This window comes from Symphalangus syndactylus, chromosome 6 (assembly GCF_028878055.3).
Source record: "Symphalangus syndactylus isolate Jambi chromosome 6, NHGRI_mSymSyn1-v2.1_pri, whole genome shotgun sequence".
NCBI classification, from domain to species: domain Eukaryota; kingdom Metazoa; phylum Chordata; class Mammalia; order Primates; family Hylobatidae; genus Symphalangus; species Symphalangus syndactylus.
This window is the reverse complement of record NC_072428.2, coordinates 49,927,757-49,940,837: the sequence shown is the minus strand read 5'-3', so window position 1 is coordinate 49,940,837 and position 13,081 is coordinate 49,927,757. Positions and strand designations below refer to the sequence as shown.

General features: G+C 49.9%; 1 protein-coding gene and 1 long non-coding RNA gene across 8 annotated transcripts; one reads left to right on the top strand and one right to left on the bottom strand.

Moving 5' to 3' along the window:
• Nucleotides 1-2,149: 2,149 nt before the first annotated feature.
• Nucleotides 2,150-7,831, bottom strand: LOC129484486 (uncharacterized). The gene is made up of 3 exons (XR_008658460.2): nucleotides 7,581-7,831; nucleotides 5,455-5,606; nucleotides 2,150-2,347 (listed from the first exon to the last, which is right to left on the bottom strand). It is a non-coding gene; the product is annotated as an uncharacterized lncRNA (long non-coding RNA).
• A 2-nt stretch (nucleotides 7,832-7,833) lies between these two features.
• Nucleotides 7,834-12,961, top strand: SMPD1 (sphingomyelin phosphodiesterase 1). 7 transcript variants are annotated; one of them, XM_055282610.2, is made up of 6 exons: nucleotides 7,834-8,379; nucleotides 8,857-9,629; nucleotides 11,182-11,353; nucleotides 11,583-11,659; nucleotides 11,861-12,006; nucleotides 12,163-12,961. In XM_055282610.2, exons 1-6 carry the CDS (start codon nucleotides 8,074-8,076, stop codon nucleotides 12,570-12,572), a joined length of 1,884 nt encoding a protein of 627 aa, XP_055138585.1. In that variant the 5' UTR covers nucleotides 7,834-8,073; the 3' UTR covers nucleotides 12,573-12,961. The 7 variants fall into 7 exon arrangements, with proteins under 7 accessions (XP_055138585.1, XP_055138586.1, XP_063497255.1 ...); XM_055282611.2 differs by having other exon boundaries at nucleotides 7,894-8,379; nucleotides 8,860-9,629; XM_063641185.1 differs by having other exon boundaries at nucleotides 7,894-8,379; nucleotides 11,182-11,359.
• Nucleotides 12,962-13,081: the final 120 nt, after the last annotated feature.

Below are 13,081 nucleotides of genomic sequence, written 5' to 3'. Positions count from 1 at the left end.
AAAGAGATCTGACCTAACTGACTCCACCTTACTTCTAACTCCAAGCTGTCCGTGTTCATTCCTGGGCGTAAACCGAACTAACCTTGGGAAGGAATTTAGTTTACAGCTTAATTTTTTTTTTTTTTTTAAACGGAGTTTTGCCCAGGCTGGAGTGCAATGGCATGATCTTGGCTCACTGCAACCTCCGCCTCCTGGGTTCAAGCGATTCTCCTGCCTCTGCCTCCCGAGTAGCTGGGATTACAGGCACCTGCCACCATGCTCAGCTAATTTTTGTATTTTTAGTAGAGACGGGGTTTCACCATGTTGGCCAGGCTAGTCTCGAACTCCTGACTTCAGGTGATCCAACCGCCTCCCCCTCCCATATAGTGCTGGGATTATAGGCGTGAGCCACCGCACCAGGCTTTATAGCTTAACTTTTAAACAAAGATGATAATAGCCCTTTCCTGAAATAAAGCCCCTTCTTGCCTGAACCAGACTGCCTTTGTAGAACTAACAAATTAGCTACAAGATTAGAAATTACAGTTCAGGAGCCATGGAGCGTTCACCTGCAAGAGTCTGACCCTCCCCAACTTGCTCCTGGAAATAATATCACTGTTGTAAAACCTAAGATTAGTGCTTGAGATATTTTCCAGATCCTGCATTCTGATGCACCAGCTGATACCACCCAGACCAGTAACCTGGCTCAACCAATTCTGCAATCCCAACTAGGAACAGAAGACAGCAAGAAAAACTCACTTTGACGCCCTGTGATTTCATCTCCAACCTGACCAATCAGCACTTCCCACTTCATGAGCCCCTACCCACCAAATTATCCTAAAAAACTCCAATCCCTGAGTTTTGGGGGAGACTTATTTGAGTAATAATAAAACTCCAGTTCCCAGTTCAGCCGGCTCTGCGTGAATCACTCTCTCTATTGCAATTCTTATCTTGATAGGTTGGCTGTCTCTGCAGCAAGCAAGGAGAACCTGTTGGGCAATTATAGCTGCTCAGAATGGTCTCAGCAGAAAGTCCTCAGCCCCCTACAGGGATTTTCCTAAATGAAACAAGCTCTCTCATCCCATTTCAGGACAACTCTGAAGGGTCATCCCAGCTTCAGCGCTCCAATGGGGTCCAATGAGACCTCTGACAGCATCACAGATCGACTTGCTCGTTTACCCAAGTCTGCTTTCTTCCCTTTCCTTTCACAGGTGTTCATTTCAAGAGCACTTTCTAATACATTTTTCTCATATTAATCTCTGTCTTAGAACCTGATTCCTAGAGAACAGTGTCATTCATTTTGAGGGAAGAGGGTCTTTTGATCACCTATCCAGAAGGATAAGGGCGTGTGATATGGCAGCAAGTGATGGTTCTATCAAAAACAACATGTATGAAAACACTGTATAAAAGAGGACTCAGCAGGCCAGGCACGGTGACTCATGCCTGTAATCCCAGCACTTTGGGAGGCCGAGGTGGGCGGATCACGAGGTCAGGAAATCGAGACCATCCTGGCTAACACGGTGAAAACCCGTCTCTACTAAAAATACGAAAAATTAGCCAGGCGTGGTGGAGGGTGCCTGTAGTCCCAGCTACTCGGGAGGCTGAGGCAGGAGAATGGCGTGAACCCGGGAGGCAGAGGTTGCAGTGAGCCGAGATCGCGCCACTGCACCCCAGCCTGGGTGACAGAGCAAGACTCCGTCTCAAAAAAAAAAAAAAAAAAAAAAAAGAGGACTCAGCAAATGAGAAAAGAGGATGTGATCAAGAAAGATGTTATTGTTATTGGGTATGTGCTAAGGCCTTGAAGATCAATAAAATTTGGACCCTGGGGTCATCAATGTACTCCATAAGGAAGGACAGAGTGAATCTCTGTCCTGAATCTACTGTCCTGAATGGACAGTAACAATTACGGAGAAATGAGGCAACTTGAAATCCCTGACAGGGAAATGGGAGATGACGTTTCATAGCAAATTTACCAGGCTCTTTCATGCCTTGTACTTTGTTCATGACATCCCTCCTCCCTCCTTTTCCTACTGCCAAAATTCGAATCCTTGAAGATTATAGATCCAAGCCTACAGTTACGAAAAACAAGTAGCTATAAGGAGGGAAAAGCCTTTTCCTCTATCCTCTTAGGTTCAGTGGCTGAGGCCTGTAAATTAAACTGGCAAAAGACAAATTAACAGGAGAAAAGGGTTTATTCGTATGCACAGGGGAACCACAAAAGAAGTAGCTGGCTCATCAAATGGTTGAAATTAGCCGGGTGTAGTGGCTCACGCCTGTAATCCCAGCTACTCGCAAGGCTGAGGCAGGAGAATCGCTTGAACCTGGGAGGCAGAGGTTGCGGTGAGGTGAGATCACACCATTGCACTCCAACCTGAACAAGAGTGAAACTCTGTCAAAAAAAAAAAAAGGAAGGAAGGAAGGAAGGAAAAGGCTTACACATCTAACTTAGTAGGAGAAAGGGAAAGGGGAGAAAAGTTCCAGGGGAGAAAGAGATTTCTTTTTTTTTTTTTTTTGAGACGGAGTCTCGCTCTATCGCCCAGGCTGGAGTGCAGTGGCGCGATCTCGGCTCACTGCAAGCTCCGCCTCCCGGGTTCATGCCATTCTCCTGCCTCAGCCTCTCCGAGTAGCTGGGACTACAGGCGCCCGCCACCACGCCCGGCTAATTTTTTTTGCATTTTTAGTAGAGACGGAGTTTCACCGTGGTCTCGATCTCATGACCTCGTGATCCGCCCGCCTCGGCCTCCCAAAGTGCTGGGATTACAAGCGTGAGCCACCGCGCCCGGCCGGAGATTTCTTAAGGAAAGACAAAAGGGTTTTTAAAAGAACAAACGTGAGGCCAGAAAGTGTGTGATGCTGTGGTCTATGCCAGCATGTGTGGTCTTTCTGTCTTCTTCAGAGCCATTAAACTTCCCTGAAAAGGGTATTTATGTTGAGTTTACTCTTGGTCTCCCTCCTCAGAGTGGAAGCCTCACTGAAGAGGATATGTATGGCAGTCTTCATTTCTGATAAAATAAAAATAGCTCAGAGCACTCTGAACTATGTGAGGTACACAAAATGTATCAGGCCCAGAGAGACATGAGTATGGGACTTCAGTCATACACTCCACCCCTCACCCCCACCCTTGCTCCCACAAAACCAAGAAGTGGGGTGCAATTGTTTGTTCCTAGTCAAACATGCCTCACCCTTTATCTTCACATTCCTGGGATTTATGATACAAAGAACAAGGTATAGCCAACCAATAGCTTATGTTATTTTTATGTAAATTTTTGGTGAACAACTTAGTGTCTATGAAAAGAGTGAAACTCTGTAAAATATTAGAAGAGATTTATTTTGAGCCAAATGAGCGACCATGGCCCGTGACACAGCCCGCAGGAGGTCCTGAGAACATGTGCCCAAGGTGGTCAGGGTGCAGCTTGGTTTTATACATTTTAGGGATGTATGAGACATCAATCAAATAAATTTGAGAAATACATTGGTTTGGTCCAGAAAGGTGGGACAATCTGAAGCGGGGGGATGGGGAGCTTCCAGGCTATAGGGAAATTTAAACATTTTCTGGTTGACAATTGGTTGAGTTTGTCTAAAGACCTGGGATCAATAGAAAGGAAATGTTCAGGTTAAGATAAAAGATTGTGGAGGCCAGGCGCAGTGGCTCACATCTGTAATCCCAGCACTTTGGGAGGCTGAGGCGGGCGGATCACGAGGTCAAGAGATGGAGACCATCCTGGCCAACATCGTGAAGCCCCGTCTCTATAAAAAATATGAAAATTAGCTGGGTGTGGTGGTGGGCGCCTGTAGTCCCAGCTACTCGGGAGGCTGGGATAGGAGAATTGCTTGAACCCGGGAGGCAGAGGTTGCAGTGAGCCGAGATCATGCCATTGCACTCCAGCCTGGGCGACAGAGTGAGACGCCGTCTTAAAAAAAAAAAAAAAAAAAAAGATTGTGCAGAACTTTGAAGTCTCTTAGTGGCTGCCCTTAAAGACAACAGTTGACAAATGTTTCCTATTCAGACCTTTAAAAGGTGCTAGACCCTCAGTTAATCTCTTCAGGATTGGAGGGCCCGGAAGAAAAAGATCCGTGTTATTAAAGATTCTTTACAGATGTAAATTTTCCCCCATAAGGTACGACTTTGCAGGGCCATTTCAAAATATGGCAAAGTGGCCAGGCGCGGTGGCTTACTCCTGTAATCGCAGCACTTTGGAAGGCCAAGGCAGGCGGATCACCTGAGGTCAGAAGTTCGAGACCAGCCTGGCCAGCATGGAAAACCCCATCTTTATTAACGATACAAAAATTAGCCAGGCATGGTGGTGGTGGGTGCCTGTAATCCCAGCTACTCGGGAGGCTGAGGCAGGAGAATCCCTTGAACCTGGGAGGGGGAGGTTGCAGTAAGCCAAGATTACCCCATTGCACTCCAGCCTGGGCAATAAGAGTGAAACTGTCCCACGCCCCCACCCCCGACCAAAAAACATATATATATATATGGCAAAGAAACATGTTTTGGGGTAAAATATTTTGATTTTCTTCTTTGTCACGTAATTTTATGCCAGAGTATGACTGAAAAGTCAGTCACAATATGTAGGGTTAAATAAAACCCAACTGATGAGAATTTTTTTTTGTTGTTGTTGTTGTTGTTGTTGTTGTTGAGACGGAGTCTTGCTCTGTGGCCCAGGCTGGAGTGCAGTGGCGCGATCTTGGCTCACTGCAAGCTCCGCCTCCCGGGTTTACGCCATTCTCCTGCCTCAGCTTCCCGAGTAGCTGGGACTACAGGCCCCCACTACCACACCCAGCTAGTTTTTTGTTTTTTAGTACAGACGGGGTTTCACCGTGTTAGCCAGGATGGTCTCGATCTCCTGACCTCGTGATCCACCTGCCTCGGCCTCCCAAAGTGTTGGGATTACAGGCGTGAGCCACCGTGCCCTGCCCCAACTGATGAGAATTTATGGTTTGTAGGGCATGACTCCCCAGACCCTTTCGATAGGAATTTGGGCAAGATAAGAAAAAATCAGAGCTTAGTCCTCATTAGGAACTGCCTCTTCTTCTTTAAAAACCCACTTGTGACTTCTGCTAATTGGGAGCATATACTCAGGGCAACTTGAATCTTCGCTTCACAGTCTTCAAACTTGGCCCAAATAAACTCTCTACTTATATCAAGTTTGCCTTAGATTTTTCCCTTTAGGTCGACATTTCCCAGTAGTTTTAATCAGATGAAGAAAGCTCACAGAAGGTTTATTTCTGCATCTATTGAATCTGAAATATCTTCAGCTTAAAATAATTGTTATACCAACCCTGGTGTTCTGAATGGGTCCCTACACAGCAAAGAATAGAGCCAGAATGTTGCATTTGTGAAAGGAAAATAAAAACTCAGGACCCAGTTGACTATGCCAAAAGGAAAAAAAATAAACTGAAAACTGAGTCATGCAAGAAGCTGCCTTTCCTTTTGTTCCTAAGCAGATAGCTACAGACAAAAGATTAAATATTTACAAAATTAGCTGGGTGTGGTGGCGCATGCCTGTAATCCCAGCTACTCAGGAGGCGGAGGCAGGAGAATTACTTGAACCCGGGAGGCGGAGGTTATGGTGAGCCGAGATTGTGCCATTGCACTCCAGCCTGGTCAACAACAGCGAAAACTCCATCTCAAAAAAAAAACAAACAAAAAGGTTAAATATCTCCACAGGCATATTTACTTTGTCTTACGTAAAGTACCAGACGAATACATAATCAAGTATCTCCCTACCTGCTCCTTTCCTCTTGCGACATGTGGATTACCATACCCTTTTTCTTTCCCTCCAGCTCACTTTTCCTCTTTAAATATTGAAGCCCTCAAAATCATCTTTGGAGAAAGCCGCAGACCACAGACCGTTTCTGCGATTCCGTGTTTATTTCTTCCAGCCATGTCCTTAACCTTGGCAAAATAAACTTCTAAACTGATTGAGACCTGTCTCAGATATGTTTTGGTTGACACATCCAAATTCCAGTTCCAGCATTTACTAGCTAGCTGTGGGATCTTGAGCCACTTACTTAATCCTACTTTCCTTCTCTGTAAAATGGGGATAATTACAATACCGACTTCCAAATCTGTTGTGAGGATTAAGTTAAGGCAGAGTCCCCAGAAAAGTACCCGCAGAGGGTTATTCGGGCCAAGGACCAAGGTTGAGGACTGCAACCCAGGACACACTTGCAAGTTGTCTTGGGGGAGCGCTCTGGACAACAAAAGAGAGGCTCATATTTTCAAAGAAAAAAAGATGAATTAGGACAGGAAGTGATTACAAAAGTTGTTCATCAGGACTTCTCATTGTTTACAGAAATAACACTGGTTATACATTGTTTAGTGCTTGGCTATATGTTGTTGAACTATAAGGCGTATGGCATTTAATGGCTACTTGGCATAGCAAGTGCTTTCAAGAGATAATTACTTAGCTCAAAGAAGAGTGAGAGTGACTGTTGCTACATTTTAAATGCCTCTCTGGGCCTGATAATTTAAAGGGGCTAATCTTCCTTAGATAAAAAGGTTTTGTTTTGTTTTTCATAGTACATAATCTTAAAAATGCATGCTAATTATTACTGTGAGTACTCTATCTGAGATGATGTCCCCAGAACTGGGGGAAAAAAAACACTTGTAAAAAATTATCAAAGGAAAGAACTGACAGGACTTGATAGCTCTGAGGATCCCTCAGAAGCACTCGCCAAACAGCTTAGGGTTTAATTGCTATTCTGCCACTTAACTTCTTTGTGCCTTATCCTATCTGTAAAGGGGGGTAATAATAGCATTTGTAGGGACCAAGGGAAACTTCCCCTTCGCCCTCTGAAATTCTGCTGAAAAATCAACCCACAAAAAACAGATTAATTGAAGAAAAGGCATAGAAATTTTACTAATGTGTCCATGGGGAACCACAGAGTGACTACCCACTTCCCAAACGAGTTCAGAAGCTTATGTGCCATTCAGGCAAAGCGGGTTATGGAGTGAGGGGAAGAGGAATTCTGCTGAGGGAGAAGGAATGGATCAGGGAACAGATTAACTAGTACATTATCATGTGAAAGGGTCTGTTCAGGTGTGATTATATTCTTGGTTTTATAGGGAGGGGAAGAAAAAAACAATTGTTCCTTCTGATGGGTCTGGACGCTAGGTAAAGGCTTTGGGAGAAAGAGGGCGGGCGTAGGAAGGTCAGAGAGACCTTGAGGCTTAACTTAGTAAGTCAAACCACCATATTTTGGGTATGGATTTCTGAGCCCCAATATAATAGGTACTTCTTAGGGCTGTTGTGAGAATTGAAGATTATTAATTATAAAGTGCCTGGGTTGGTGCCTGGCACATCGTAAACAACTCCATAAATGCTCGCTTTTACTGCCGTGGATACACGGAGGTGGGAGACCCAATTGGGTTCCAGCCCATGTTATTGGCCCCCACGGCTATATGGTCTTTACGGCTTCCTAGTCTCTTCACCATCTCTAAGGTTTGGTTTCCTCATCTGAATCAAAGGTGAGTGATTCTCAGGGTGACTCAAGGGTGCTGGTGCCAGTGGCAGAGCATGGGAAATCGAAGGAAGGCGCCTTCCTGTCAGAGGCAACACACCCAGTGGGAGGATCCTGCCGGCCCTGCTCTCTCCTACCTTCCCTTCCCGGGCTAAATGCCGGGGTCGTTCTGGCAGCTATTCCGGGAATCTGAGCGCAGATTCGGACAAAGGAGGCGTCTTCCACCGACCACATCACATGGAGCTCCAACGCACGAGCACGGCCTCCCGCGGCTGTGACCTCAAGGCGGAGCCCCTGGTGACCTCAGGGAGAGTCCCCACCCCCACAGCCCGTGCGCCCTGAGGCAGGGCGGGGGCGGGGAGAGGGGGCGGAATCGGGGCGGTCCCGGGAGCGCCCCGCCCGCTCCGCCTCCGCAGCGTTGACAGCTGCCCGCCACCGAGAGATCAGCTGTTGGAGATCAGAGGAAGAGGAAGGGGCGGAGCTGCTTTGCGGCCGGCCGCGGAGCAGTCAGCCGACTACAGAGAAGGGTAAGCGGGTGTCCCCAGCGCCGCCCGGGGCCCTGAGGGCTGGATAGGGTCCAGGCTGGTGGGGACGGGACAGACGAACCAGCCCCGTGTAGGAAGCCCGACAATGCCCCGCTACGGAGCGTCACCCCGCCAGAGCTGCCCCAGGTCCGGCCAGGAGCAGGGACAAGACAGGACCTCCGGAGCCCCCAGACTTCTTCGGATGGGCCTGGTACTGGCGCTGGCGCTGGCGCTGGCTCTGTCTGACTCTCGGGTTCTCTGGGCTCCGGCAGAGGCTCACCCTCTTTCTCCCCAAGGCCATCCTGCCAGGTTACATCGCATAGTGCCCCGGCTCCGAGATGTCTTTGGGTGGGGGAACCTCACCTGCCCAGTCTGCAAAGGTCTATTCACCGCCATCAACCTCGGGCTGAAGGTGAGCACTGAAGGGGCTGCAGTGGAGGAGGCCGAAGGGAGTGCTGGGGCTGGCGGCTGGGTCTGATGCTGGTGCCCTGGGGTCAGAATGCATCCCTGATGGAGAGGGTGGCATCTACAAGCCGTCACTGAGTTTGCTCCCCTTTGGGGACACCCATGGCTACATGCCATCATCACCCCATTGTGACCTTTGTGAAGTAAGAAAATAATGCCGACAGTGCCTGAGAAAGTAAGCTTGCCAAGCAAAGGCCTCATGCCACAGGCCACTGAGCTAAAGAGGAAGCGATGGCCTGGTGCTGCCTGAGTTACAGGGCAATATCTGGAAGGCAAAGGTGTGCACTGAGCTTTCTTCACCATGGTGCACTGAGTCCTTCCCAGCCCCAGTTTGGAAATGGAGGCCCAAGGGGTGGTGGCCAGGGGTTGGCCTGGTTCCTCTGCTCTGCCTCTGATTTCTCACCATGCGCTCCTCCCACTGCAGAAGGAACCCAATGTGGCTCGCGTGGGCTCCGTGGCCATCAAGCTGTGCAATCTGCTGAAGATAGCACCACCTGCCGTGTGCCAATCCATTGTCCAGCTCTTTGAGGATGACATGGTGGAGGTGTGGAGACGCTCAGTGCTGAGCCCATCTGAGGCCTGTGGCCTGCTCCTGGGCTCCACCTGTGGGCACTGGGACATTTTCTCATCTTGGAACATCTCTTTGCCTACTGTGCCGAAGCCGCCCCCCAAACCCCCTAGCCCCCCATCCCCAGGCGCCCCTGTCAGCCGCGTCCTCTTCCTCACTGACCTGCACTGGGATCATGACTACCTGGAGGGCATGGACCCTGACTGTGCAGACCCACTGTGTTGCCGCCGGGGTTCTGGCCTGCCGCCCGTGTCCCGGCCAGGTGCTGGATACTGGGGTGAATACAGCAAGTGTGACCTGCCCCTGAGGACCCTGGAGAGCCTGTTGAGTGGGCTGGGCCCAGCCGGCCCTTTTGATATGGTGTACTGGACAGGAGACATCCCTGCACATGATGTCTGGCACCAGACTCGTCAGGACCAACTGCGGGCCCTGACCACTGTCACAGCACTTGTGAGGAAGTTCCTGGGGCCAGTGCCAGTGTACCCTGCTGTGGGTAACCACGAGAGCACACCCGTCAATAGCTTCCCTCCCCCCTTCATTGAGGGCAACCACTCCTCCCGCTGGCTCTATGAAGCGATGGCCAAGGCTTGGGAGCCCTGGCTGCCTGCTGAAGCCCTGCGCACCCTCAGGTACTTATCGTCCATGGAAACCCAGGAAGGGAAAAGAAAGGTGAATGAAAGTGAAGGGAGAAGGGAACCTGGGGCATTGTCTCTGATTGCTCTAGCATGAGTCCTTAGTGCTCTTCATTTGGCTCCCCTAATCTGACTCCACCTTCCCTTTCTACTCTTTTGCCACACCAGGCTATTTTTTTTTTTTAATTTTAGTTTAGTTTTTGCAGAGACAAGATCTTGCTATGTTGCCCAGGCTGGTCTCAAACATGTAACCTCAAGCAATCCTCCTGCCTCGGCCTCCCAAAATGCTGGGACTACAGACATCAGCTACTGCTCCTGGCCCTCCTTTTTTTTTTTTTTTTGAGATGGAATCTTGCTCTGTTGCCCAGGCTGGAGTGCAGTGGCACCATCCCAGCTCACTACAGCCTCCACCTCCTGGGTTCGAGCAATTCTCCTGTCTCAGCCTCCCAAGTACCTGGGACTACAGGTGCACGCCACTACACCCAGCTAATTTTCGTAATTTTAGTAGAGATGGGGTTTCACCATGTTGGCCAAGATGGTCTTGATCTCCTGACCTCATGATCCGCCCACCTCGGCCTCCCAAAGTGCTGGGATTGCAAGCATGAACCACTGCACCCAGCTTTCCAGCCTCCCTTTCTTTTTTTTTTTTTATTATTATACTTTAGGTTTTAGGGTACATGTGCACAATGTGCAGGTTTGTTACATATGTATCCATGTGCCATGTTGTTTTGCTGCACCCATTAACTCGTCATTTAGCATTAGGTATATCTCCTAATGCTGTCCCTCCCCCCTCTGCAGGCTCCCTTTCTACTCTTATCTCCAGCCACCCTCCTTCAAAGGTCTGGCAGCATAACCTCTCTATGCCCCAGCTGTGTCTTTGCTCATGTTGGCCCTCTGGAAATGATTTCCCCCTTTTTTTAAGTGCTCCAGTTTTTCCCACCTTATCCATCCCATGTCATCTTTCCTCTGTGTGGTCCTTGCTTCCCATTCTAGCTCACTCTTTTTTTTTTTTTTTTTTTTTTTTGAGACGGAGTCTCGCTCTTTCACCCAGGCTGGAGTGCAATGGCGTAATCTCGGCTCACTGCAGGCTCCGTCTCCCGGGGTTCACGCCATTCTCCTGCCTCAGCCTCCCGCGTAGCTGGGACTACAGGCGCCTGCCACCTCGCCCGGCTAATTTTTTGTGTTTTTAGTAGAGACGGGGTTTCACCGTTTTAGCCAGGATGGTCTCGATCTCCTGACCTCGTGATCCGCCCGCCTCGGCCTCCCAAAGTGCTGGGATTACAGGCGTGAGCCACCGCGCCCGGCCCAATTCTAGCTCACTCTTATCCCTCCCCCATACTCCTGGAGCCCTCTGCCCTTGGAGTCTTTCTTTTGTGTCACATTGTGTCACACAGACCCAATAATTAGAACTGTTTGGTCTCTGGCTAGACTGTGAGCTCCTTGCAGGTGGGGAAGATGTCATGTATGCTTTTACCCTCCACCCAAATGCCCAGCACAGGAGGACCAGGATTGGAACAAGGGTTGACCTCTCATGCTTACTTTGTTTCAGAATTGGGGGGTTCTATGCTCTTTCCCCATACCCCGGTCTCCGCCTCATCTCTCTCAATATGAATTTTTGTTCCCGTGAGAACTTCTGGCTCTTGATCAACTCCACGGATCCCGCAGGACAGCTCCAGTGGCTGGTGGGGGAGCTTCAGGCTGCTGAGGATCGAGGAGACAAAGTGAGGGCGAGTAGTGGGAACACGGTGGTGCTGGGGGACAAGCAGGCTCCTGTTGAGCTGGAGCACCTCTGGGCACAGAAGTGTGATTTTCCTGGCATTCCCAACAAGTGTTCCCTGGGGATTCAGCTCATGGTCACTGTTGAAAGCCTTCATTCAGTCCCCCTCTCTCTAGCCAGGGCTGCCTGGACCCCTGGATGCCCTGATTACCATCCTTAACTCTCCCTACTAGGTGCATATAATTGGCCACATTCCCCCAGGGCACTGTCTGAAGAGCTGGAGCTGGAATTATTACCGAATTGTAGCCAGGTAGGAGGGAGATGAGGGTGGGACTAGGGACAGGGTGAGTGTCTGAAGGCTGAAAATTCCCTTGAGCATCTCACCATCCCTGTTGTCCCGTGGAGTGGGGAGGCTCCTCACTAGAACAGGTTGGAGAAAGAGGGCATCCTATCTCCCCAGATCTTTCCTACCCCTCCCTAGAATCTTCTGAATGTAGTATCTTCTGGCCAGGTATGAGAACACCCTGGCTGCTCAGTTCTTTGGCCACACTCATGTGGATGAATTTGAGGTCTTCTATGATGAAGAGACTCTGAGCCGGCCGCTGGCTGTAGCCTTCCTGGCACCCAGTGCAACTACCTACATCGGCCTTAATCCTGGTGAGTGAGGCTGAAGGGAGCCTCCCTTATCCTGGAGTTGGTGGGATAGAGGAAGGAGGTTGGAGCCAGAGCCTGCAAAGCATGGGCAGGATGTGTGGCCCCTCCCTGGAGTTACCCTTGCTCCTTTCCCCTCCAGTCAGCCCCGCTTCCTTGCAGGTTACCGCGTATACCAAATAGATGGAAACTACTCCGGGAGCTCTCACGTGGTCCTCGACCATGAGACCTACATCCTGAATCTGACCCAGGCGAACATACCGGGAGCCATACCGCACTGGCAGCTTCTCTACAGGGCTCGAGAAACCTATGGGCTGCCCAACACACTGCCTACCACCTGGCACAACCTGGTATATCGCATGCGGGGCGACATGCAACTCTTCCAGACCTTCTGGTTTCTCTACCATAAGGGCCACCCGCCCTCGGAGCCCTGTGGCACACCCTGTCGTCTGGCTACTCTGTGTGCCCAGCTCTCTGCCCGTGCTGACAGCCCTGCTCTGTGCCGCCATCTGATGCCAGATGGGAGCCTCCCAGAGGCCCAGAGCCTGTGGCCAAGGCCACTGTTTTGCTAGGGCCCCAGGGCCCTCATTTGGGAAAGTTCTTGATGTAGGAAAGGATGAAAAAGCCCAAATGCTGCTGTGGTTCAACCAGGCAAGATCATCCGGTGAAAGAACCAGTTCCTGGGCCCCAAGGATGCCAGGGAAACAGCACCTTCTCCTTTCCTGGAGCTGGTTTAGCTGGATATGGGAGGGGGTTTGGCTGCCTGTGCCCAGGAGCTAGACTGCCTTGAGGCCGCTGTACTTTCACAGCCATGGAGTAGAGGCCTAAGTTGACACTGCCCTGGGCAGACAAGCCAGGAGCTGTTGCCCCAGGCCTGAGCTGCCCAGCCAGGAACCCTGTACTGCTGCTGCGACCTGATCCCGCCAGTCTATTAAAATAAAGATAAGAGACTTGGACTCCAGACCCCTGTGTACTGTCCTAATTTCTTCTTTCCAAGCAAGCAGGGCAAGGAGATCTTTGGAGCAAGATCATAACTGAGGCACAGGATAATGGGGTTGATGGTGTGCTACAGGCATAAGAA

What these genes read in the sequence shown, in the direction of transcription:
- SMPD1 (XM_063641185.1), top strand. Translation starts at nt 8,074, where the DNA reads ATGCCCCGCTACGGAGCGTCACCCCGCCAGAGCTGCCCCAGGTCCGGC. An exon ending in CCATCAACCTCGGGCTGAAG is followed by an intron (nt 8,380 to 8,856) that starts GTGAGCACTGAA and finishes CTCCCACTGCAG; the next exon opens with AAGGAACCCAATGTGGCTCG. An exon ending in CTACATCGGCCTTAATCCTG is followed by an intron (nt 12,007 to 12,162) that starts GTGAGTGAGGCT and finishes GCTTCCTTGCAG; the next exon opens with GTTACCGCGTATACCAAATA.